The sequence below is a fragment of the Numida meleagris genome, chromosome 16, assembly GCF_002078875.1.
Source record: "Numida meleagris isolate 19003 breed g44 Domestic line chromosome 16, NumMel1.0, whole genome shotgun sequence".
Lineage (NCBI taxonomy): Eukaryota > Metazoa > Chordata > Aves > Galliformes > Numididae > Numida > Numida meleagris.
The window spans coordinates 2,951,333-2,978,581 of NC_034424.1; the positions used below are offsets into that span (position 1 = coordinate 2,951,333).

A 27,249-nucleotide genomic window follows, 5' to 3' on the forward strand; every position below is an offset into this window, starting at 1 on the left:
TGTTCTCCCCCTGGGTACCCCACAGGGGCTGCTATGGAGTAAGAAGCTGTGGAAGAGGATTCTCATTACATCTTTCCCACAAATAGAGGCCCCCTCCTGCCCCTATTGCAGTTCCCACAATTGCACTCATCCAGACTCGCTGCGACAAACATAGTCTTCATCTGTCTGTAGAAAGATGTCTAGAATTGCAGTATACCTGAACTTTCCAACAAAAGGAGAAGGCAAGAGCACAAAAATATTTTGAATACTGGAAGAAATAACGTGGCAGAGCGAAAGCTTCAAGGCTGGTAAGAAAATACTGTGACAAAATTGAAGAGAAAAATGATGAAGTTCTCTGCCACACAGTTTTACTTTGACTAATAAATATAACTCTGAAGATAATTCCCCAAAGATCCGGCAAAGCCAGTAAATAGGGTAATCTTGAACAGGAGCGGGGAGAGAGGAAACCTGCAACTTTTAATGGAGAAGCCATTCCTTTCCTTTGGGGTGATCTTGCTGAGAAGAGGGAGGGTGTCTGTCTGTCGGCTCTGCAAGTGGCCCTTTTTGAACTTCCCCATTCACAGCCAAGTCCTGTTGCTCTTCAACGGTAAGAGTTTTATTGTGGTTGGTGGAAGAAAAAAAAAAATCCCCATTTTTAATAAGATGATTTGCTTCGCAAATGTCTTTGTTATTTATAGCTGAGCCAGGCTTTGAACTGCTGATCTCTGGAGGTTGAGTACAAAATCCCGCTAAGAAAAACCATTAATGGAGGAACCATGAGTGATCAGAGACCAGTTCTGGAAAAAGATGAACTGGACACTACACAGGCTGTTGCAAGAGGAATGTGGCTTCGCTGTACTTGTCTGAGCACATTTCCAGTGCTGGCTGATGCACCATAGTTTAGAGGATTTCCAAGTCAAAAATTAGTTCAAGGGAGCCCAAAGCATCGTCTTTCTTTCAGCCTTCTCCCAGATACTGCGGAGCCTCCTCCTTCACCAAGAGCTGGGGAAGTGCACCCCAAGCCTGGCCCAAGCGTCAGCTGAGTTCAGGCAGGGGAACTCCAGGGAACACGCCTGCCTCGTCTTAAGTTATGGTATATTTCGTATCTTTTCAGTGAATAGGGATTAATTAAGCCTTTTCACAGCCACATTCTCTGGTTTCCAATGCATTTAATAGAGGTGAAAACCAGAGAACAGAAAGGTAAAGCTGCTGTTTGAGTATTGAACCTTGCTTTCCCTAAGAGACATTGCAGGCACTGGGGACTATTAGGCCCAGGTGTCCCCAGGACCAGGAAGTTCAGGACATCTTGAAAGGGCAATGTTCATATCTTGGATAAAAAGAAAGCTGCTCAGGGCCGGCTGAGAGCCAGTGTCTGGGAACGTAGACCTGAAGGGATTTCTGGGGTCAACACATCCACTGCATTTTAGCTCTGTCAGCCACTTCACATCATCCTGTTTGTGACTTAACCAGATTTTATCCTCACAGTTTGGCCTTTTGTTCCCATTACAAAATTACTGGAAAACTGTTCCACCAACTCCTTGCTCTAATAGCTAGAAACTTTATTTCCCACATATATTACTGGGAAAGCTGCAGCCTTTTTTGCCAAACGAGGTGATGTTGTTTGCCTGGGGAGCTCCACTGGTCCTTTTTCATGTGTTTGCACTGCTGCTTTGCCTCATTGGAGGATGTGGTCCATGCGGAGGTTTCGTGCCAAGGTGAGGGATGCTGCAAAGATGTGTGCTAACATCTGTGGCTTCTGCTCAGAAATGATGTCAGTTTTCCGAAGAAAGAAAAAAAAGAGAAAAATGGGATAGCTTGAAAAAAGACCCAGTTACAGAGAGATGTCTGAGAAAGAGCATTACCCTTACAGGCGATCCAGAGTTGAGTGAAGGACAAGGGATGCTGCCCACCACCTGGCTGCCTGTTCCCTGCTGGGATGGAGCGTGGATCCCTCCCTCCCACCCCTCCATCCCATCTTCCAGTGCTCCTCTGCTCACGGCAGTAGTACCAGCAGACCCCATGACTGATGTCATAGCCTCTGACTGATTTGTGTAAGGGGAGGACAGAGAGAACACAATGAGATGTCAGAGGAGATTCCAAGCAATTTTGCCAAACACTCAAGGGATTTTTTTTTCTTTCCACTCCCCTCCCCCACTAGTTTTTAGAATAATTTTTCAAGAGCACATATGCAAGTCATCTAAGGGGAAAGAACAGTGAGTACCAGGGGCTGGTACACTGTGTTCCCTTTGTGTACAGTACAGAAAATAGATAAAAGAAACAAAGGATGATGCAGAGAGCAAAGCAGTGATCAGTACTCTCAGAGAGGTTCGGTCTGACCTTTTCAGAGATGAAGGTCAAACCAAAAATCCTCAGGTGCCGGAAACTGCTGCTGTCTCTTCCTAGGACCAGGAGACGTGTACCATTAACTAAAGGAGAGCAGAATTCCATCCCATTTGTTATTGCTAGAGGCGAGGAGAAGAAAGGCAAGAAAGGAATATTGTCTTGGATAATAATAAGGATTATGTGCTTCTTTAGGAAGTAACTTACCATTTTATGATCATATCTGCTGTACACCCAGCCGCCCACCCAGATTACACGCTGTAATTGAAAACAGCTCGGACCCCCCGGCATCAGCGAGCTGGAAAGCCGGACCCCGCAACCATGGCGGTGCTCGTTAGCATGCACTGCTCTGAAAGGAGACCCCCCTCCTCGGCCCTTGCCCCTCAACCTGCCAGTCTCTCCGTCTGCTGCTGCTGCTCACCATCCTTTAGATGCAGAGCATGTCCAGCCATAAGCGTGGGATAGCTCTCCTGCATCCCATCCGGGTTGTTTGTCTTGGGTCCCTCTCCATTCAGAGCAGAATGATTTTGCATAAATGCATCGACACGTCTGCTTTGTTCATGCATGAAGGGTTCTCGGCATTTCTCATCCCACCCCCGCCCCGGCCGTCTTCTCCCTACCCCCCTAGCATGTAGCTTCTCCAGCTTTTGCATGATTTCCCTGTGCAGCAGCAAATAAACCTGCCTGAAGGATTGCCAGTCAATCAAGCACAGTTAAAAATACCCAGTCAATTATTTTGGATGGAATTAAAACATGATTGGAAGGAGAGGATGGAAAAGCGTGCAGGAGTGAAACCGTAACGTCCTTTACTATGTAATTTGGTTTCATGTTCTGCGCAAGAAAACATGTAAAATATGTAAACAGAGCTCTCCAAGATTGTAATGTAGCTACAAAGCCACAGATAGACAGGCAGGCAGGGTGCTATTCTTCAGCAGAACGGAATGCCATCCTCAAAACCACACGATCATTTCTTTAAGCCTGAAAGTAAACTTTCTCATGCCAGTAGCAGGGAATTTATTTTTTCTTTTAAATGGAGGATTGTCTGCACTACTTGTTCAGAGCACTGTAGGCATTTTCGCCCACATTGTCATAAGAGACCTCATATTTTGAATGCCGCTCAAATTTGGGGTGTTCATCTCAAGATGTCTCTAAAAGGCATGATTTTCAGAGGAGGGTGCTTACCCAGCCCTGTCGTGAAGGCGTGCCATATTAGAAAGTCCCTCAAGTCAAACCCTCTGTCCCCACCTGAAAATAAATAACTTTCAAAAATTAAAAAAAAAAAACCCTAAGCTGAGGACCACTTGGATAAACTCTAGAACTGCTTCAAGTTCCTGGATCGTGCTGCCTTAGTTGGAGCCGTAATTGTTGAGGAACCCCCAATTAACGTGGTTTTTTTTTTTAAGCATTGCCTGTAATGTTTAAGAATCACTATTTCCTCGGAGGTCTTTTCAGTGGTGGATCTGGTAAGCAGACACGATTCGCCCACCTTGCACATGGTTGTTTCCGTGATCAGTGCTGCTACCCGTGCACACGTGTACCTACTTCCCCGGAGAAGCCCTCGTTTCAGCAGAACATCAAGCTCTGCCAGCCAGGTTGGTCATTGCTGCTTCTTAGCATTTGGGGCAGAGGATCTTGTTTTCCGATGTTTTGGTAATTAACCCTTCCAGCACAAGTCCCTCTTCTGACAAAGAAGCTGAAGCATGACTTGGGGATAATTTTGCCAAGGATGCACAGGGGGATGCAAGGCAGGTTTGATCCTCTGTGACAGCGTGTGTCCCTGTCACTTGCCCACTTGCCCTCAGCTGGGCCCCTGTTGTCCTGCTGGAGTGATACTTTTGTGCAGTTTAGCCTTCTTAAAAAATAATTATAATGAAAATCCTGTGAAGGCAGTTGAGGCCAAATTCCAAGGTATGTTTGGGCATTTAGTTGGGGAAGTCTTCATTTAGTATTTATGGAAGTGCCTTAGCATCCAGCTACCACTGGATTCCTAATGAGCGAGGTGTTTTTGAGGGCTCCATTTCACCCTTCTCTTCACCTTTCTCCATCCAGATGTCTTTGAAAACCTGCCTTCTGTCAAAGCAGACCTTTTCCTGGGCACTGCACTGTGCTCATGCTGTGACCTTCACCTACTGGAAGAGGAAGGCCTCACTGTACACTGTATGGAAGGTTTCCTTTGTCCTAGTGGTTGTTTCTGGTGGGAAAGGCTGAGACTTGGCAGCTGTGAGTTCCTGACCAGTGGTGAGGCTGAAGAAGCTGTGAGCTTCCCACACAGGTGATGCTTGTCCTTCAGACCCCATGGCAGCTCAGTGAAAGCAGCTGGTACACAAGCAGTCTCCTGGTTTGATCCGTTGCAGCCTGGGGTTCCTCAGAGCATCCAGGTCTGCCTTGGAGTTGCAGGGAGGTGGTGGGCTTCCCCAGACACCTGCACTCACAGCTATGCATGGCTGCACACATGCATGGACTGGAAGAAGCCACGGTTCCTGCTCACCCTGAGGAATTTGACTGTGTGGCAGCAGCTCCATTACCTCAGCATTCCAATAGGAAAAGCTCAGGTAGGCAGTTGGGAACCTTCTGATTTGCGTACCGCAGGCCATGCCTTCAGGTATTAAGCAAAGCAAGCAGTAGACTGCTTTAATCTTAACTAATGGATGCCTGTTGAGGTGGAGCTGAAGAGATGGGTAGGGAACCAAGGAGCTGTCTTGAGTGTAGGTGCAGCCAGCTCCCTGTGCTGGCCCCGCTGCGGCCTTCCCCTTGCTGCTGTGGTTGGAGCTTCTTCCCAATGCATCATCTCCCGAGATGTGACCAATTAAAGCCTGTTGACAGGTCGGAGCAGGCCTGTACCCTTGGGATTGGAGGCATGTGAACGCCTTCATACAGGGGAGGCCAACGACTGGGTGTCTGGCTGGGAGCGCAGCGAGGACAGCTGAGCTGCAATGAGAGAGAAAAGGAGATGGGGCTTGGCACCCCCAGTTCTCCTTGCCTGGGGAAATGCTGTGTTGTGAAGGTTGCGTGCTGTTTGTGCAGCGTGTTTACATGTCCCTAACCCTAAACAAAGCTGAAAAGCATGACTTTTAATTCTGGAAATAAAAGCGCTGGAAACCCCTAGTTTTCTGCACATGAGAAAGTTTTGTTCTTTAAACACGCAGATGTTTTCAAATGAAAAATCACTCTTTTGACCTTTCCTGAATGCGATCATGTGGTCGGAGCTGACATTAACCACTGCTTGGCTGCTCACTGTGGCCGCAGGCGAAGCTCAGCAGCGTCCTCGGAGCTCCGGTGGCACCTGTCCCACACCTCGTGGCAGCTGCTGCCTTGGTTTTTCTTCCTCTTTGTCCAAGTGCTTCTAAGCATCTCTGTGTGACCATACTCTGCATAGGTGAAGCTGAAGTTCTGCGGGATTTGTTGTTGTGGCTTTTGGGGCTTTGCCCAGCAACCTGCTTGGTTCCTTCATTTGAGTAAATTCATGGGACCCACTTTGGGTGGGAAGGAGGGGATGTTATGGAGCGGACTGTAACAAGCTCAGTCCTGCTTTGCCTTGCAGAGGTGCCAAGCTTGCAAAGCTACAATGGATTCAGTGAGTTGAATCCGTTAGTACAACAATAAAAAAACTACATTTAAGATCCTCCCAATGCGTGGCACACATTCTGCCTTTAACAGCTTGATTTCCTGGTACCAGCTACTCTCAAATGGTCCCGTCAAAGGGAAAAAAAAAAAAAAAAAGTATTTTGCTTTATTCCTCAATGGTAAAAGCGTATGGGATGGGATTGTTTTCCTTCGCCGCAGCCCCCCCACGGGCAGCCTTGGCCCGCAGCACTGTGCAGCCCTTGCTGCAGTGGACCAAGCTGGTTCAAGTTAGAGACAAGCAGTTCTGGAGCCCGAGCGTGCAGCCAACAATAATGTTCTGGCTACTGTATTTGTTTAACCTCGCTCTCCAGTGGATGGATATACAGTCTGCTAAAGCACTTATCAGTCTATAATGCCTTCGCACGTTGGTGAGCAACAGTGTGGAAGTTGTAGACAGAGTTTTTGCTGGAGGTTGGAAGTGTCGATTAACTTTAATGAGACTGATGTTTGCAGAAGTGGAGTATGAGGTCTTGTTTGTTTGCTGTTTCTTCGTGCTGTTTGTCCAGCAGGTCGCGTTTGGCTGCTGTTTCTAATGGTGGATGTATTTAGAAGTCTGAACATAATAGAAGAGTGCAATTCAGGGCTAATTCTAGGAATTAATCCTTCTAGGTGAAGCCCTGGCAGTGCTGGGAGCTAGGTGCTGTTCTTTGGGAGCAGCACCTGTATATCCTGCCGCTGTGCTGAAGGAAGAACAAGCTCCTGGTATGAATAAACAGGAGCACATGGCAGGAAAATGGTTCAGTTACACATTCATGTGCCTCCTATAGACTGTGCTCTGTGTTGCTGTGCGCTTTGAGTTATTGCTTGCCTTTGCACCCATTCAGTGTGCGTTGCTGAATAGCAAACGAGGCAAGAGCAAGTGCTAATTGCCCCCTTGAGCTCCTAGTGGTAGCATATACTTGTGAGCCTGTGCAAAAGATGAGTTTATTATTAAATCCCCTTCTTTTTCTTGCTCTTTTTCTATAGTTTCTGGCCCTGGCTTAACTGGTGTCTTTGGGGTGATCCTTTGAACCATGCAGAGATCATCTGGTTAGGGTTTTGTTGTGAAGTTAAAATTCCATATTGTTTTTTCCACAGGTCCAGCTAGCATCCTCTGTATTTTGATTACACCTGGCTAGATGTCAAAGCCAGTGTGGGTTTGGGAGAGGGCCAGTCAGAATTGATTTACAGTTTTTTCAGGTATACCATGTGAAGTTTATGGTATTATGTGATTTTGATTTTAACTCACTTGTTTTAAATGAAGTTTGCTTTGAATTTGGAGATAACAGAAATTCAAAGGAAAGCTTAAAGAGTGCAGGTCTGCATGATTTAAAAACTGAAATACATTGCTTATATGGACCCTTTGGAAGTGAAGTAACTACATTTTTTGAGAAGGCTGAAGTTAATAACACACACTGGATACACACGCAATCTGGGCCATCATCTCATGGAAATCCCTACAGCTCTTACTTGCTTTCCTGAAATTAAGTGTACTTACATGACAAATAAAATAGCCCTTGCATCTCCCACTCATTTCTGAATGAGAGCCCTGTGTTACATTCAGTACTCTACCCTAAGAAATTTCCCTTTGGTAATGAACACTGTCATTTTTTACTGTATAAGTAGAGGAATTTATCATCCTGTCATACTGCAAGCAAACTACAGATGCCAGCACTGGTATTTCCATGCACTTAAAGGTCATTTCTCAATTAATAAAAATCCAGCCAAACCTTCAGCTGAAAATTGTGGTTCTTTGTTAAGAAAACTGTAGTAACAGGCTAATTGAATGCCAAGTCTGCAAGCTCCAGACACCATCAGCTGCTCCAGATTCAAATGGGAAGGGGCTGTGCTGAGGCTGGACACAGCAACTGGCAGTGGGGCTTTATTTCATCCTGCAGGAGACACAGTCTGCCTCCCAATCCCACTGCCAAATCCTGTTCTTCATTACACAGGTAAAATTGACAGATGCGATTTCCTCTTACTTCTGAGCCAACTGAATCTGGGAGTAATACAGCATCAGTGTGTTACCCCAGGAGTTTTATCAGCTTCCAGTTGATAAAGCTTTTCTGTTGATCACCTGCCTGCACGCCTTCATCCTGGAGAAAAGCAACCATGCTGCAGTTTTTCATCTTTTGCCTTCAGACTTCTAAGCCCAAACATAAACAGGCAAAAGCAGACAAAGAGCAAGAAATTTAGTCAAACTGCATCTTCAAACTCATTCCTTGCCACTTTAAAAGCACCACTACTGAACAAGTGTATCGCTGCAAACAAATCAGACACAGAGGACGAGGAGAGGTTTGGAGCAGAAGCTGCAGTTTATAAATGTCAGAGGTAAGGGAGAATTGCTGCTTAGAACGAGGGAGCAGAGTAGAAGGCAAGAAGGCTATTGAAAGAGAGAGGACACGAATTCTGTTGTCTTATGCTTGTAACGTGTGCTGCTGAATCTGTTTTGGTTTTCTTTCTTGTTTTTACAACAACAAAGCGTTGTCAATCCATGGTTTCTGCACAGAAAAATAGATACCTATTTGGGTAAAGTAACTTTCAATGTGTTCCTTAGATTTAGGAGGCCAACATGAAGTGACCCAATCCTGATTGGAGGTGGTGGAGTCACCATCGCTGGAGGTGTTCAAGAAAAGGGCAGATGTCACACTGAGTGATGTGGTCAGAGCAGTCACGGGCATGGGGTGGTGGTTGGACCAGATGATCTTACTGGTCTTTCCAACCTTAATGATTCTGTGATTTTCTAAGTTGGTCAGCAAGCTGCTGAGTTGAATCTCCTGACAGGGCACATCCAGAACACTGGAAATATCACATCCAGAACACTAGCGAGGAGATTCATCTTACAATATGTCTGATTAGAACCTAGAAGAAAACCCAGAGCAAAATTTCTAAAGTCCCGTAAGTCAGGCTGTTTGTGTACAGTTTCCATCTGAGCTCTGTGGGCTTGAGAGGTTTGAAATGGTCTTAGGAATTGCCTGATTTTTGTGGTGTTTGTTGGAACCCAAATGGTGGCCTTTTTAATGATCGAGTGCTCACTAATATGGGCAGTTTCTTTTTTTTTCTGTAACTCCAACCCAATTCCCAGCCAAAATCAGAAGAGCACTGCAACAGCTTTCAGAACAGATTGGAGGTCTGTGCTGCAGTAGGCAAACTGGGTGGTGTCCATGTGGCAATCAAGCTGCCTGATAATATTGGGCAATGAACAGGCAGGAACCTTTCTGATATTTAGCAACTGCACCATCAGTGGGAAAAACTGACCTTAGATCTGCAAGAATAATAGCTTACTGAACAATAAGACCTCTGGGTAATGGTCAGCCCCCATTTCTGGCAGTGAAGAGGAGGTTTTTGTCTGTAAGGGATGTGTTAAAATGATGCATGTGTCATGGTTGGGATGCTCTGGTATTTGTTGAGTTAAATATAAATAACATTCTGCCGAGCAGAATGCCAAAATTTATAGGTTAATTAGGGTTCATTAGTCCAGTTGAAATCTGTTCTTCATCTGGATCTTCAAACAACAGAATGTCCTGTTTGTGCCTCCACAGATCTCCTATCGGTGTGTGAGTGATTCCATGTGCTTGTACAGCCTCATTTGGGACGTTCCGTGCTCCACAAATAGATGCTACTGTGGTTTTTATCAGTGGATCCTCCTTCTGTTTGTTTTGGGGTTACTATTTTGCAAATGGGACAGGGTTTTGTCCCAGGAACCCACAGCACTGTCTTGGTGCAGAAGTGGCAGCAGGAATAGGGAGGGAGAGGTGGCAGTGCGGTGTTTGGGATGTGATACCCACTGATGGACAAACACTTGTGATGGCCATTCCCAGCCGTACGTAGCCTGCAGACACAGTCCTGGAGAAAGCCCTGCCATGGGGAACAGATGGATTTGGGGAACAGACAGATTTGCTGCGTGCAGGCGCCTGCAGGCACACAGACAGGCACGTCCGCTCCCACCGCAGGTGCCAGTGCTGAGCAGGGCAGCGTCCCAGTTTGATTAGCAGCTTTGCCTGTCTGCATTTAGGATTGTTTTGATACAACGACGTGAGAGTTGAGAACTACCAGTGTCTGCAAAGCCTGCGGTATCAGGCTGTGCTTGCTCATTGGGAAGGACAGGGCTGGGTGTCATCGATGCATGTTTAACCCCCTCCTGTGGGAGGCATCTCCTTCACATGTATGCATCTCTTCATAATGTCTGAGCATCTTTTTTGTTGCTACCATAGAATCATAGAATGGCTTAGGTTGGAGGGGACCTTAAAGATCATCTAGTTCCAACCCTCCGCCATGGGCAGGGTTACCAGGGTTACCGCTAGGTCAGGCTGCCCAGGGCCCATCCAACCTAGCCCTGAATGTCTCCAGGGATGGGGCAATGGCATTTACCCTCAGGATACCTTTGTGATGTGGGGCAGTATCATTCTCACCAATGTGGGCTGGAGAAGCCCAGTAATGGGACCAGGAACCCTCAGGAACAGTGATCCTTAATTTGTGGTGTGCTTGCAGCAGGTCTCTCCAGCAGAACGCAGCATTTCATGGCAGCAATACAAGGAGAGGTAATGACCTTAAGCTGTGCCAGGGGAGGTTCAGGTTGGATATTAGGAAAAATTTCTTCTCTGAAGGGGTGGTCAAGTACTTGAGCAGTCTGCCCATGGAGGTGGTGGAGTCACCATACCCAGAGGTGGGAGATGTGGCACTGAAGGACATGGTCAGTGGGCATGGTTGGGGTGAGATGGGGTTGGACTTGGTCATCTTAGAGGTCTTTTCCAACCTTAATGATTTTGTGATGATTCTATGAGGCCAAAGGCAGGCACCATTGCTCCAGTCATGGTATGGGCTTACCGTGGAACATCCTGTGGTGCTGTCTGCAGTCTACCTGTTACTCATGGGATGGCTGGGCCAACATTCACAAGGCTGCCTTCCAAATTTCGGTCTTCAACAAATTTTCCCACATTACCTGGAGGGAAAAAATGTTATGAGGAAATGGAGCTGGTTGCAATACTAAATGTTTTTTAGATGTGGCAATGAACTGAGCGCTCCTGATATATCACTTTTCCCTTCCTGCTGACACATTCTTCGGTCCCCTTGAGTGAGAGAAGGAAAACAGGAGAGGCGGTTTGAAGAACATGCTGTCCCTGTGATTGACAGGGGGCTGTGTAAATCAGTCAAAGGGAATCCTCCAGGCATTCCCTCTTGTGAGAAGATCCCACAGTGCTCTCTGGCCACGCTCGTTCCATCTTTCGATGTTTGTGTACAAAATGTGTGGGTGGGAGACGAGCTGGATTAGAACCTCTGAAAGGAACAGACATAAACCTTTTTAATTGAAAGCAGCTTTCTAGGGAGGGGTATGGCATGGGCTTCCAGTAAGTAGACACAAATAGTCCCCAAATACTTTGGAACAGAGACTGGACTCCTATGGTTCCCATTGCTGTGTGGGGCTGAGAACCTGGATAAGCCCCAGTGAAGTGAAGTTTTGAGTCTTGCCTGATTCCGTCATTCTTCAAAGCAAATACTTTAGTGTTTGGTAACACCCTGAAATGAAAAGTACATCTATCCCTTCTTCCCTCCGCAGCTGTCAGGTGCTTTAGCTGCTGTTTTTCATCATTGTAGCGAACAGGAGGATATTAGGAAATAATTTATTTCTACTAAGCATGAATTTGTAGCCGTGAGGAGAGGTGATGCTGTCTTCCAGGCCATTGAAATGCTCTGAGATACCATTTTCTGATGTTTTTGTCTCCTAATGCTTCTTTCTTGTGTGTCCTCCTCTTCCCCCTGCATGCAGCTGTCCTGTACCGCTCAGCTGTGGCTTAGGAGTGATGGTATTGCAGTAATAGATGCCTTCACACTGCTGACATCTTCTAGGGATGCCCTGGAGGCAGAGGTGTGAAGGACTGTCCAAGCAAGTGGTTCTGACTTCACAATTGTTGAATGACACTCAGTTGCTTGTTAGAATTGAAAAGGGGATATGTTTGCCACAAGTAGGTTATTGGAGCCATTTATTCAATCAGGTTGTTACTAAAAATCTCAAAGAACATATTAACACCAGGTGGATTTGCTAGATAGCAGCTAGTGTAGGAGAGGCTCTCGAAGTCGCTCCTCATGTCCCGTCTGTTGGACATTCCCTGTGCTTGCCAGTCATACTCTTCTCGTGGAAGAACATTTTTCCCTGGTGCTGTTTTGAATCCCTTGACTGAGTAGCAATGGATCAGCCTCAGCAGGAGGGAGCCTGTCCAACCTGCTGGAACCAGAGCACTCTACTGAGGCTGCACACAACCACCGGCACGGCTTCGAACACAGGCTCTTTATGCAAGGTTCAGGTTTTTGCCGATAGTCTCAGGCAGAAACAGAGAGTGCTGGAGTTCACACACGCACACAAATCAAACAAGGCATTTAAAAGTTATCAGAGATTTCCAACCCACCTCAGCAGGGGTTTATTTTGGGTTTGATTCAAACTTTTGGTGAAGGTCCGGGTGAGTTTTTAATACAGGTTTTCACTCATCCATCAAGTGGCACTTAAAACACACTGAACGTCAGGAATCTTGTTTGTTTCAACCACCTTTCTGGAGCAGTAGAGCTGGAGGAGATATAACAACAAAATCACATAAAAGTAATGAGACCTTTGTTCATGTCAAAGAGCTCTCTGACCATATAAATTGCAGATGTGGGTAAGATAAATTCCCTAGCTGGAGAGGTATTAAAATAAAAACCACGCTCCCAACAAGAGACAGGCTGCTGAAAATGCAAGAAGGGAGAATTGCGAAATGGTACATGTCGAATTGCTGGACTGGATTTCAAATGCCAAAGATAGTTTATGTAAAGCCTTGCTCTGCTGTAAAATGTAACACTATCCACTGGCTAGCCTCAATGAAGTTTGGTCACAGTTGTTTTAAAAAATAAATAAACTAAAAATCTTCTTCCAGCCCATTAAAGCTGATTTATGTTTTGCCCATAGATTCCTCTGTGCTGGATCTTGAGGGACTCAGATTATAGAAGTGATTACCTCACTCTTGGCCAATCTGGTTTCTTGTTCCCAGGCAGCCCAGGCTCTCTTTGTATTGCACTGACTTTGCCTGTTGAGACCGAGAGGTCTCACACAGCTACCAAGCGGGCTTGGTAGATTAAAAGCACCTCCATTAATACTCTCATTTTACTTCAAGGTTTTCTTTTTGTTTGAATAATCAGGAGAATTGCTTGTGGGAACGGCTGTACTGACAGCACGTCACCATCAGGTTGCTCAGTTAATTCTCCGGTCTTGGAAAGAAATCTCATAATGTCCCCAAATGTACGTGGCTTCACTTAGCACCTGATGCAAGTGTCTGTGCCCTGGGCTCCCCACGTCGCACACCCACCGGGCTGCTTGGGCCCCCTGGGTTGCACTCACAGCTCTGCTGCCAGCTCACTGCGTGGCCATGACAAGTTGCCTCCCTCCCCATGAGTTTCCCAAGCGCTGTGGATGTTTGCAGGTACTCTTCCAATGGAAGCAGCCCTCAAGTGCAGCTATTGCCTTTTGGATTGTGGATCTTCCCTTTCTTGTTCTTCCTTGTGGAGTGAAGGCTTTTTTTTTTTTTTTTAAGCAGTTTCACTGCGTTGCGTGGTTTCAGTGTAAATCCTACCATTTCTTGCAGCTTTGGTTCTACATACTCATGGCACCGCAAGACTGTGGTCCTTAAATTCAGGCATTCTCTCATTCGGGCTTTCCATCTGTGCCAGTATTTGGGATTCATCTACTTGTTCTTTGCTGAAAAGAGAAATAATAATCCCATTGCTGCCTGCCGTGGAAAGTGCTGTAGATATAAGAAGAAGATGATTCAAATTACAGAAACTGGTTAACAGAAAGAGAAACGAGTTTGCTGAAATTGGGTTGTACAGACAGGACTTTCCTGGCTACGCCTCTTTCCAAGTTTATATGGCCATCTGTGGCTTCCCTGGGGTTACAGCAACATGCAGGTTTAAATAGGACATTGCTTGAGTACTGTGGAGAGCATCTGCAGACTGTCTGTGCTTGGAGTTGGCATGTTCAGAAGCGATCGTCACTTGGACTCCGGAGGGAAGAGCTGCGGTCTGTTTGGGTGGGAGCAGAGCTGGGCTGCACGCTGTCAAGGCCCTTGTTGTACCAAATTAAGAGGAAACTGCTGGCTGCCATCCGGCTGCTGTGAGTCTTTCGCTCCTTTTTATGTTTCAGTTTTTCTCATTGAGGTGGAAGACCTGGAAAGTTAGCTTTTGAATAATCTCACGGTGTTTAGAAACGTCACTAGTGTGTATTATTTTATCCTAGCAGTGCACCTGGACTTTTTCCCCTGCTTTAAATAGTCACAGTCCTTTCCTGCTGACACCTACCTCTGTTGAGACGTTTCTTTTCTTTCCCTCAGACGTGTCGCACTAAGGTGATTGACTTGAACGATGGTGTCTCCCAGTATGCCTGGTACCCCTGCACGGCCAACTTCCAGTACTCCCACATGGCACAGACCATTTTCTGGCTAAAGGTAAGAAGTGTGCGTGTTGTTCACAAGTCTTCTTTTTGCCTGCTTGTATGAAGTTAGTACAATAGACAAAATATCATGGGACTGCCTTCCCAGGGCCAAGCAGCTCCTTTCTTTGAAGTATGTTTAGTGGGAAATGGCAAAACAGAGTCTCTGAACTCCATCTAGAGAGCCAGTGGTGAAGTCCATTCCTGTGGCAGGTCTAGTGAGTTTCTTAGAGGTTGCAGCTCCAGCTGCAGGGCTTTTTAACTCAAGTTTAAGCTAGTTTGTGTAGGAAAGATTGGAAGAGAAGACGTCTCCGTGACCTGGAATGGGAATTGATATTTTAAAAGTTCAGCACTGGCTCTTTGTGTTTTTTCAAGTATAGCACATCTGCGCTTCTCTCCGTCTCAACCTATGTGGGGCTTTTTTTTCCCCAGGCTTATTTTTCCACGCCAATGGTGGCTGCAGCAGTCCTTGTCCACTTGGTCACTGATGGGACCTATTACCTGGATCAGAAGCAGGAGACCATTGGTGTGCAGCTGTTTGACACCAAAGAACAAAGTCACGATCTCGGTGAGACTGTATTGAATTGAAGACCCTCTTTATTGCTAGCATAATGGTACCCCTATTCACAAACTATGACCAGTACTCCTACTTAGTTTTTCCAAGGTCAGGCAGAAAGAGCGCTTGCTTAACGCCCCAAGACCTGAGTTTGACTGGAGTCTGTTGAAAGCGATGGAACATTTTGCCCAGACATTTCTCCACACTTCTCCATTTTCAGAAGCGTTTAGTTCCCATTTAGTCATTAGAATAAGACCACGTTAGTCCTTCACGCAGAGAATCCCCCAGGAGAGACATTTACAGTGATACAGATGAATTGCTGGTAGCAGAGAGTGAGACATTAACCCCATTCTGTGGCCGCTGGAGCAGCAAACACTTCTGTTTCACAAGGTGTAGTTGGTTGGATTGCCCAGTCAGAGGGGGCTGCATCTAGCCCTGCTCACAGGGAGGTTTCCACAGCTGTTTAATGGCCTGGAAACTGCATCTTCTAAAGCTTCATTGTAATGCCTCCCGTAAATGCTGGAGGGGCTCCAGGGATGGCTGCTGAGCCAGCTGTATGAAGGCCATTTGCTGGTGCCATTGTCCAGTGTAAGAAAATCGTCATCAAGATGTTTTGATGCCTTGTAATGGGAAGGCATTGTTACTCACAGATTCTTTTCTTTCTGGGGTAACAAGGTCTCCAAGAGAAAAGTCAGTTCATCTAGGCCAAAGGTTTTCATGCAAAGTGTGCCAGGTTTAATGAAGGTCCAACCCCAGGGCCCACATGGGCTGGATGGGAGATGCATTGCCTCAAGCCTTTGCCTGACAGAAGCTGTGGACCTGCTTGTCATGGTGAAGTGCCTGGATAGACCATTTGTGCCTGTACTCTGGGCACAGATACGTGGGAAAGTTGTGTCTCGTGCTCTGATTGCTGCTGCATTTAAGCTCCAGGACCAGGGAGCTCTCCCTAGCTCCCAGCTCTGTGTTAGGGCAGGGCTGGCGTAGTTCTCTTTCAGCCTTCCTTTGCCCTTTTATCCACTGGGAAGAAAGCTGGCAATGCCATCTTGAAAGCAGTTTTTAAGGAAACACAGCCCCCTCCCCCAGCTTTCTGTGTGACCAGAACTTTGTGATTTCAACAAGCTCAAACTCCATTGAACTTCCTCCTAGTGACAAGAAGAAGGGACACACACAAGTGAAAGGTGTTGGATGACTGTCCATTGTAATATGTAACGTTGGTGGGATGTAGAACAAAAGAAAGACTGTGTGTGTGGTATCTCTTGTCAGAGAACAAACAGAAATTCAGAGCAATTGTGCAGGTTGAGTCAGAATAGCTCCCAGTTGGCCAGAGCCCTGGACTGGTTTTATCCTCCATTTGCAAAACAGTGGCACATAGCTCTTTCCCTCTGAGAAATAAATGACGGAGACGCAGGCATGCCAACAAATACTTAATGCGATATTTTGTAAAGAGGCAGACAGACAGATTATGAGAGAAAGAGAACAAGAAAGAGGAGCAAAGAGGAAACTGAGAGTGAGGTTTTGAAATCCTGGATGGAGTTGCAACATGGCTTTTGGCATGGTTCAAACCGATGGCTGCAGATCTCCAGGGCTGAGATGCTCCCTTCATCATGGAAAAGCCCCTCTGGCCTTCTCAGGGAGGCTTCCTTGGAGCAGAGCAGAGGTGTAGGTAGGTTACCCAGCACTTCTCATTCACTCAGAGCTCCCATTGCTGCTTTGACTGAGGTCTCAGTGCAGCATGAAGCCTTTTTCCTGGATGTTTCATTTGATATTTTTGAATTATCACGGCAGCAAGCTGGAAGCTGCAGCTAAGATGCAAACTTCAGCATGCATTGGATGCAGGACTGACTGTGGACAGTTGGCCAGCCCTAAGCAGTGGCAAATGACAAGTACAGCCAGAAGGTAGAAGCAGTGATTTAAAGCTTGGTCAGTCCTCAGTGCACTAAAGCTCACACCCACGAGCAAAGTGCAGTGTATCCAGAAGTGCTGTTTCCTCTCTGACCAGAACAAGATTTTTCCATGTGGACTCCCAGAAAATAATGAGAAACTTCTTTTGAGCCTTGGTCGGAGATGGAGAAGCTGGGATGCCGAACACCAGCACTGTTAATTCAGAGCATTTGTAGATACTGGGGTTCAGCTGCTGGGTGCATTGCAAGAGGCACTGAGGGCTCAGGGCTCTGGGGGAAAACGTGGGGACAGCTCTCACTCCCCTGCCATGGGCTTCTGTGCTGTCTTGAGTGATTTTTTTGCTGATGAAGTCAGGTTGGTTGTTCAGCTCCCGTTTAAGTTGTTGGGATCAGAAAGCACCAGCAACTGGAGCACAGCTCTGAGGTCTGGTTTGTTGTGGACACCACCTGAGTGCGAGGAATGAAACTGAAGTGAATAAACAGCCTCATACCATAAGGTCTTTTTTGGCTTTCCATCAGAGAAGGCAGAAACTTCCAAGGAATTTGGGAACTCGGGATTTCAAGTATTAACTGCACCTGTTTGTAAGTGAGAAACGTGCACCGTTCCACAAGGAGCTGATATCAAAAGACTTGTGGGAGGCAAGTAGACAGGGAGGTTATTTCAGGGTCAGATGAAGACCAAAACAAAGAGAGGTTGGCTTTTTTGTTTTATTTTTTTTTTATTACAGGAAGATTGTTTTAAAGTAGAGGGTGGGAGATAGATGTTTAAAGAGAGTGGTCAGAAGTCTGTCTTAATTCACAGGAAATCACTTTCTAAGGAGAAAAAAATGAAAACCTTTTTTTTTTTTATTCCTCCCCTTTTGAACCAAGAAACCTGAACTGGAAAAAATAATAATAATAATAATAATAGAGATCCCTGAGCCAGTTAAACATGCAAATGGGATTTGTTTTATTTCAAAGTCGGGAGTGTATCGGGGTAGCCAAAGGGCCTGGGCCAAAGCCGTTGCTGGGGGAGCTCCAGCGACGCGCGCGGAGCCGAAGCCAAGCGGATCCTCGGAGCGGTGCCACGGAGCTGCCGGGGCAGGGCTCTGCTGTCAGGCACCCAGCTGAGCCTGGAGGCATGGGTTCTGGGGCCAGGAGGTGGCTGTCTGTCCTCCCAGCTGCCCACGGGTGGGTTGGGCCCATGGGAACTCAGGTCGCCTCTGCTGGCAGGTGGGGATTTCATCCTGACGGCCACCGAGCACCTCCTCTGCTGGAGAGAGGGGACTGCAGAGTCCCCTCAGCACCTCCTTGGTGCTGCTGAGCACCTCAACCTCCTGAGACGCTTTTATTTTCCTGAGATGCAATTATTGTCTTCTCACCTGTAAAATCCTCTGTGGGTCCGTCGCCCTCGCTTCTCTCTCCAGGACCATCTTTGCCCTTTTTAGGAAAGAGCGAGATATCCCAAGGCTGAAAACCATTAATGAAAAGCAAAACTGAGCACATTTGGCATAGAGGTCATGCAAGAAAAAAAAAAGAAGAAAAGTTTTATGTTGGGTGCTAACAACATGCACAGCTACAAACAAGCCACTGGTGCACTGCCCCTGGTGCACAAAGCCACCCAAGCCTGCCGGTCCCATTTGATGCACGGGATAAAGGCTCCAACTGTCCCCTCCGACTGGTTTCACAATAGCTCGACTCCGCTTCCTCCGTGGTGGTTGCTCCTGATTTAACAGAGCACAATAGAAATGTGGCTGTGGTCTAAAGAACCGGCTCTGAGAGCTTGCCGCACTCGCGGAGAGAATGGCAGCCTTTCTTCAGCTGTCTGCAGGGATATACTTCTGTGCTAAGCTCTCCGGAGTGATTTGGGAAGCCCCTCCAGGCAGCTTACCATAACTTTTCAGCTCTATAGGGCCATTCCTATGGGTGAAATGCTTCTGAAGTGCTCACGGCTTCGGGAAGTGATTGTGCTCGGTCTGACCCTTCCTCTGATCTTGTCTCTCCTCTGGCAGGTGTCCACGTCCTGAGCTGCAGGAACAATCCCCTGATTATCCCCGTCATCCATGACCTCAGTCACCCTTTTTATCACACCCAGGCTGTCCTCATTAGCTTCAGCTCCCAGTTTGTGGCCATCTCTGGGGTGGCCCTGCGTTCCTTCCACAACTTCGACCCCATCACCGTCAGCAGCTGCCAGCGAGGACAGACGTACAGCCCGGCGGAGCAGAGGTGAGCCGCCGGCCCGCGCCCTCGCCCCCACCCACCGCCCTGCACCGGGCGAGGGAGGGCAGGGGGGCACCGAGCCTGAACCCTGCTGACCCCTTTGTGCTGCCGCTGAGAAACCGGCGCTGTTCTTATTGAGCAGGATGGATGGGACATTTAACCCGCATAGGATACCGCTAGTGAATTATTTCCTCTTCCTTTCTCCTCCCTCCTTTATCCTGGGCTTGGAATTGGGGCCAGTTAACACCCCGTGCATCCCCCCGCTTGCAGCCGCTCACACGTCGGCCCGGATCTGGCTGGCTTTGTGCTGCTGAAGTGCTGGGGGACCTCCCGTGGAAGCGTCCGTGCGGGCACAAAGTGATGCCCCGCATCCTGCCGGGTGCTGAGCCCTCGCGGTGCTCCCACGGCTGCGGCAGTGCCCTCCGCACCTCTCCGGATCCTTCCCGCGTTCTGAAAAGCTCAGTGGGACCCCCCAGGATGAAAGGTTTATGGCTGCCGTTTTATTCTTGTTGTTATTGCAGACACATCAATAGATCACCACCAACCCCTCTCGGTCTCTGCTTTACAGCATCCCACAGAGATGGTGACCTTTGGTGGCCTCTGGTGCGGCAGCTTTGCGGAGCCTTTCAGCAGAGCGGTGAAAAGAAGAGGGGAGAATTTAGCAAAACCCCTGAAAGAATCATTTTTTTTTTCCCGCTGTGAATTCCAAGTTGTGAGCGGTCGTCATAGCATAGCGGCAGCAATAGTAAAACAAGTCGCACATCCCAGCAAAGCTCTGCTCAGCCTCCTAAGCAGGCTGTCAGGTTTTTGATAATGTTCTGGCGTGCTTTTAGGAGCTGCTTTGATTCCAGGAAAGGGGGGAGGGTGAGAAAGGGTGAGAGGGAAGGGAAAATAATAATAAAGGAAAAAAAAAAAAAAAGAGTATATCTATAGCTAAATCAATCCAGTCAGTGTGTTCTGACCTAGATTCAAGGAGTCTGATCGTTCTGTGCAGTAGGTTGTATAAATTGAGGGGCCCGAAGACAGCAGCACCGAGCTGCAGATGAGAAGACTGGTTGTGCAAATTTGGCCAAAGCCCAGGGCGGGAGGGACAGAAAAAGAGGGAGAAGGACCCATGGAAAGAGATGGTGCAAAGCACGAGGAGCACGCGGGGGCTCCGGGACAGGACCGCATTCCTCCCCCTCGAGTTTGCAGTAGGGACTGAACCATTTGTTCACTTATGAAATTAGAAGTGCTCTGTGTTTAGAAAGTTATTTCCTTAATAAAAAATGCGTTCCCCTTAGGCAAAGCTTCAGAGGGCCTCTGCAGCGCAGCAACGCAGCCTTTAGAAAAATGTTTGGATCACCTTTCTGCCTTTTCGTTGTTTTTTTTTTTTTTTTTTTTTTATTTTCCTTTTCCTTGATTTTTTGGTAGCGTTTTGTTTTGCCCATGCACTGCGCCGTCCCAGCCCCTTGCTCTCTAACAGGCCAGTCACGGCCTAGCTGGTTCAAGGGAACGTTGCAGGCCTTGCGGGTTGCGGTGCAGGGTTGGACGTTGAGCCTCCCGTGTCAGTCAAGGAACGAGAGGCTGAAAGAAAGCCCTGATCCAAAGCCGGTTGAAATCAGTGGGATTTTTTCCGCTGACGGCAGCGCTGTGGTGGATGATATCCAACTGGCCCCGTGGTGGGATCGCTTGGGGTGACGGTGCGTGCTGTCCTCTGTACAATGAGCTCTGAGCAGTTCAGGTGTCCGAGATGTAAAGTTGCGTGTTGAGCTGTGCAGCCAGGAATCAGGTGAGCATCAAGGCCCTTCGCTACCGTTCTGCTTCGTTGTTTTCCCCAGTAAGAACGTAGGGAGGGACTTTCTGCATGTACTCTGAACCAGGTTGGGAGCTGGGTGCTCCCCTCCTACCGCTCACATTCTTTGCCAGACCCCATTTGAGCACGGTCCCACGCAGCCCACACTTCCTACCCTCCTTTCCCTGCTGGCTGCATTTGCCTGATACAATTTCTTTTTATTTAGTTATTTTTTAAAGGCGCTTTCCTTCTTATGCACAAGCGTTGACTTCACCGCTTTCATTTTCCTTTGGTAAACATGGATATTTTTGCCTGCTTTTTGGCTTCTCTCTACAAGAGATATTATTTCTCTCTCTTCAAGGAGAACTATTTTGGTTGGAGAGGATTTAGAGGCAGATACAGGCACTTCTAGGCAAGGGTGCAGATTTTAAATATGTGAGGGAAAAGAAATATATCAGCCCTTAAATGTTAACACCGTTTTTATTTTGAGGACAAATGGATCTCTCCCATGAGTTAGGGGCAGCCTAATAAACGATAATAAAACATGTGCTCGTTCTTTTTTTTTTGTCTTAAAATATGCATTACAGTTCCTATTTTAAAAGAGAAAAAGGAACTTAAATTTGAAAATCCCATTCAGCTTTATAGGTAGCTGCCCTTAGTCATCGTTAGCTCTTTTTGAAAATCCATTCCATCCTTCTGAAAACGTATATAGGGGATTTAAAAAAAAGTCTCTGTACTTTCCAGTTGTGTTTTTCCAGTTGTTGTTTTTTCTGCCACAGCTGACCACGAGCTCTTTTTATTTCAGCAAAAGTTTACCCAACTGCTGGAGATGGGCTGTATAAGCAATGCACTTTATTTTCAGACCAGATATGGCGACCAGTTAATTCTCTGGCACTGGTTTTGTACTTATCTAGCTCAAATGACTGCACTTATATTATTTCCTGTTTAGCCTTGCGGAGCAAACGTAGGTTAGTGGGCATGGTAGTGATGGGTTGATGGTTGGACTTGGATGGTCTTAGTGATCCATTCCAACCTTAATGACTCTATGATTCTGTGACAGTAAAATGGGGTGTGCAGAAGCAGTTGTATAATTCCCCCCAACACGGTCATATGAGCGCCATGGAAGCCAGTGCATTGGGGCTGCCTTTGGCAGTGGTTCCTTAGCAATCAGGACTTTGACTTTGTCGCCATGTAGGAAACATGAGCAGGGGTTGCCCATCCCTGGCAGAGCATTCCCTGCCAAGTGCTTTTTCTCCCGGGCAGCATTTCCCCTTCATCCCACCTGGTCCTGCTCCAGCCCCTCCGCTTTGTCTCATTCTCTCCTGCTGTCAGCTCCTCCAACAAGAAATGAAGATAAATCTTCAGCAGTGTAGCAAATGCAATTGCCCTTTATAACTGTAGTTATTTTTTTCCTTTTTATACCAAAGGAACAGGTCTCCTCATCTCTGTTTTTGTTATTTAATGCAGCTTTCTATTTACCGTGTTGGCCGCCTTTCCCCTGCCCCTTTCCCCTGCCCTGTGTTCTGTCATTAAGCACAATCTCTGTCAGCTTGGTTCTGGTGAAATTAATGAATTTCTCACAGAACTGTTAATCATAGGAGCTTTGCTCCATGACATGTGTTATAATTCAGTGGGTTTTTAACCTTCGCCCCATTTTGGTAATTGGCAAACGGCATCATTTGGCTTTTATTAAAGTGGAACGCGATGCCATTTCTTTGTTTGCGGGGAGCTGGCGGGGCTGTTAGCACGCAGGCACCCAGACCTGCCCCCGTGTGTGGGGCCTTGAGTGTGCTGTGGGCTCCATAGGGCAACGGGCAGCACAGCTCGCACTATGGGGTGCACCAAGCCCATCCCTGGGGCCATTGCCCTGTCAGCTGTGGGGACGGGCGTGCACTGCCTCTGCTCTCCCACAGCTCACCTGGGGCTGAATTGGGTGTTTTCAGTAAATCCCAGTGTTGGTGTGCATTCCTGACCCCACCTGTTTGCATGTGGGGGTTTGCAGTTGGGGTCGGACTCAGCAGCACTGCAGTGAGATTGCTGAGGGGACTGTGACTGTGGTCGCTCTCACAGGCCAGATGTGACGCCAGTGTGCAATCAAACAGGGCTGCATTGCTCTTCATCAGCACGGGCTCACCAGTCCCCATCTTGCCCCAAGATTTTGGGTAGGTTTCCTTGAGTTTTTGTGTTCATACAAGGAGGCCAATTTGTTTCCTCTGAAATCCAGAGAAGATAAGCTCATTGTCACCCTTGCAGTTCATACCTTTTTCACTTCTGAAGCTACAGCAAAGAATGTGAAGGCAGCCTTCTCCAAGTGGTGCATCCGTGTTTGGATTAGAGAGAGAGAACTTGCTCTTGTCTTTAGAAAGATCTCTACAGAGGTAGAAGATGAACCTGCTGTCACGATAAATCTTTTCAGAATCACCCTCAGAAGGCCAGGTGCGTGTGAGATGTATGCGTGGTGCTACAGAACAGCACCTCAGGGTGCTCCAGGTCTGCAGCCTAGGTTGGCCTGGAGTGAGGGGTAGGGACTTCTTCCTCTGTGAACTGGGTGATGGTTGGAGTTTTCTCGTACACAAGTGCGTACTATATGTCTTTATGCTCACCTATGCATATAAATGTGCCAGAGCTGTCACTAAGGAAACAAATAATTAGGGCACTGTGTTAAGATGAGTTTTTGGAAAAGTGCTTGACCCCAGGGTTAAGGAAAAAAACATTTGGCTGCTGTAAGCTTTTCGAAGGAGGAAGTGCTGGTTTGTTTTTATGTGAGGAAGGAAGAGTTCCACTTAATTGTTACAATTTTCTATAAACATATTAAAATACAAATGTTTCTAGGATTGTGTCACCGAGACCCCAATTTAGCAAAGCCTTTAGCTATTTCCTTACATCCCCCTGCAGTCAAATCTATCAGTGGGACTTAACCATGCTTTTGAAGTTAAGCACATATTTAAGTGCCTTGCTGAACTGGGGCCAATATTGGCACAGAGAAATAAAGATTTAGAGGCTAATGACTGAGCTCATTTAGATTAGGGATGGGCAGAATGGATTTGAGTAAAGTAGGAACTGGCTCAGGACTTCAGCCTACATGTGAAACTAACTCAGCTCAGGGCTTTTTACATCACTGAAATGGTCTGTCTTGATCTACGTTTTTAACATACTGCGGCCAGTGGAAACTGCAAAAAATTCTTGCACTCAGCTTGGTGCAAAAAAGTTGGTTTAGGAAGTTGTGCGTTCTTAGAGCAAGAACAGGAACAGGTGAATCATGAGGTGGATCTAGTGCAATACGCAGTGTCAGAGAATAACCCAGGCACCAATGCTTGATTCTTACATATATCAGAATGTAGAGTGGTCCTTGGATCACTTTCCTAGCTTTTGTCCTGTACTTTTGGAAGCAATTCCCAGATGCATTTGGGGAGTCAGGATAGACCAGGGATGGCTTGGAATAGGCAGCGCTGATGAAGTCACCCAATTTTGGTTGCAAGAAAATGGGTTGAGCTGTCCCATGCCAGGAAGCAACATGAGTTATAGAAGAAGTGATTTAATGCTCAGATACTCTATATTGTTTCTTTCCAGAGTAATACACAGTTTCTGGAACATGTGATGATTAACCACTGTTAAATGGCAGTACCCAAGCAAGAGCTTCTGTAACCCACAGTTCTGTAATATGGATGTGGTGGGTTCTTTGTCTAAATTTCCTACTTGGAGATATTCATTTCTCCTTTATTCCGCATTTGCAGAACTCAATTCAAGATCGTGACTTCAAAATTCATTGGGATTTATGGCTGACAGTAGCTGATACCAAATTGGAACCAGTAGCTAGAGAACCAGAAATATTTAAATTAGAAACATTTGGTGGCAGTGGTTGTTTTTTTACAAAAAGTGAATGGTTGTATTGTTTGTCACTGGAGTCATTCATATAGAGTTACAGACGGAGAGAGCTGCCCAGATGATCTGCTAACCGAGGCATAATCTGGAGCCTGGAGGGGGTGGCTAAAAATGTTCCCTGGCCAGTTAAGAAGACCACAAGGGGACTTGTAAACAGAAAGAAGAACATCACAATAAGTGTTTCTTAATGCCTTTGTCTGTGGCGTTTCAGTTCTGAAGGACTTTTAAGCCCAGGCTTGCTCATCTCGTGTCCTGATCTGAACTCAAGAAATTAGATTCTTTTTCTCCTTTACATTGATGGAAATGAAAAGCAATGCCACTTTTTGTGGTGATGTTGCTCCAGATTTCCCTTTGTGCAAATAGCAAAAGTTTTCTTAGGCTCATCCTTCCCTTGGAAGCCATTCAAGGCTGAATTCAGTTCTACATTGGTGTGCTGAACAGTGATTCACATGAGACATTAAATGAAATAGGTCTTCTATTATTTTATTTCTCCAAGTTTTGTGCAAAAAATGCTTTCAGATTTTGCGTGTTTTGCAATGGGCATGAAGATTTGCAATATTGTGCTTCTGAGAATGGCTTGGCAGGGGTGTTCATTTTTTTCCTCAATGAGTCAACTTCCTTGTCTCTGGAGTCTTGGCATGGAAGGAACTCATATGGCAGCTTCACTGTCTGAAAAATAGGGGGGAATGAAATAACGCTTAGATTTCACATGTAGGTGAACTGGGACTTGTAGTGAGGATTCAGCAAGGTGTCATTCATCGATTACACTCTCTCAATGTCCATGTTCAGACATTCCTCTGATTAACTGGTGATGTACCCAACTGATGACTACCCAGCTGCCCTAGGCAGCCTCACATGCTGTAGTTCACGCTCTTAGCTGATTCATATTGGGCATTGTCTATTCTCACCTCATTTTCCTGCAGGAGAAGGCCACCTGGGCACTAGGATGTACGAACCAGTTGTTCTTCCCCCGTCTCCTCATCCACAGCCTTACTGATCAGTGAAAAGTGAAATCAGTGGCAGTTTAAATTGGTAGGTCAGGCTGTGAGTTTCAGTGACTGGAAAACATGCATAAAACCCTTGGTAGGGAGTGATCCTACCGAAGGCAGGGGCATCGTGCTCTGTGATGAGCATCACTTTTCAGATGTGCTGCTGGCAGACAGGGTGCTGCGTGTTGCGTATGAGGGTACAGAGTCGGCCAATATAGAGGCAGAATTCTTCTTCCTCAGCCCCATCAATGTCAATACTTTGTGCAGGATGAAAAAAAATAAGATCTATTTGAATGTAGAAATTGTTTATAGCCCATCACACTGCAGGGAAGGGCTGCCACTGAACAAGCAACCTTAAATTACAGGCAGCGAGCACTTCTCATATAGCACTAGTCTGGGACAGAGAAATGAGTTGTGGAGGTACATAATACTGTCATTTCACCTGACACAGAGCTCAGTAGAGACATGTGCAAATGTCCTTCTCCATCACTAATGTGGGCATAACAACACCAGCCCAGGTGTCTCATAAGGGTGTCGCGAAAATTAATCAGATAATGTCTTCACAATGCTTTGAACATAGCAAAATGTCATGGACATGCTAAGCCCTGTGCTTAGTGAGGTGGATGGCTTTTTGGTGTCTCTTAACCTTTTTTCTAGGACATAGGAATATCTCGCTTGTAATCAGTTTCAAAATACATCTGTTGATGCATTACTTCCTTCTATAACTTTTGGTGTTTTGGGTTCTTCACCCATAAAGTTGGTGAATTATGTCAAGATTTTCCCTCCTCAGAATTTAACTGCATTTAATTTAAATTTAGTTTAGCTCTCAGCAAAGGCAAATAGCTTCGTAGGAATCTTATACCCAGAAACTTTGTCACTAATCCAACAGAAATCTTTGCATGTGCTTTAGGACTCTCAACACTTTCATTGCCCTGGAGCTGAGGGACCATCCCCACACTCAGTTTGGTGATATGCTAAAATGTTTGACTCGGGTCATCAGAAATGGTAAAAGATGTGATGTCTGCTAGACATCTCCGTGTATACAAGAAGAAAACAAACTGCTCTTGTTACAAGTTACGCCGAATGTTAGAATAATTCACCGTGGGGAGAGCGGTGAGTTTCCATCTGGGGAAACATTTTATGGATGGCAGGACAGCAACCAGAGAGATCTGAAATGACAGCATGCTGCTGAGCTTGATAAGAGCTTATCAACACAGCTACACGACTGATATTTGGTGTTCCCCGTGAAGTGGAATAAAATGGATGTGTTGATTGCTATCGAGTTTCGCAGAGATAAGAGAAACCCTTCCTCACACATACACGCATGCACGCTTATCTCTAGCAGTATCAGGCACTCCTGAATTCAGCAGACTCTAACTCAGATGGGGCACGAGCACTGCTCTTGGAGGGAGATTGCTCTCATGGGATGTACAGATGCACGTTGGTACAGGAGCAGGAAGGCCATGGTGCTGTCGTTTGCGTTGTTTCTCTCTGAGAATGCTGCAGAACAGAAAGTCGCTCTGCAGACTTGGCAGACTCTTCCCTTTTGCCGCAAGACCCATAATTTGCTCTCG

General features: G+C 46.6%; 1 protein-coding gene across 2 annotated transcripts in view; it reads left to right on the forward strand.

Annotated features, from left to right (window-relative positions):
• Positions 1 to 27,249, forward strand: part of PAPPA (pappalysin 1) — a 175,090-nt gene that overhangs the window by 104,182 nt on the left and 43,659 nt on the right. For both annotated transcript variants that reach the window (XM_021414277.1, XM_021414278.1), the window contains exons 11-13: positions 14,277 to 14,390; positions 14,807 to 14,942; positions 18,823 to 19,036. In XM_021414277.1, coding sequence (XP_021269952.1) covers positions 14,277 to 14,390; positions 14,807 to 14,942; positions 18,823 to 19,036 — 464 coding nt within the window. The remainder of the gene's footprint in view (positions 1 to 14,276; positions 14,391 to 14,806; positions 14,943 to 18,822; positions 19,037 to 27,249) is intronic.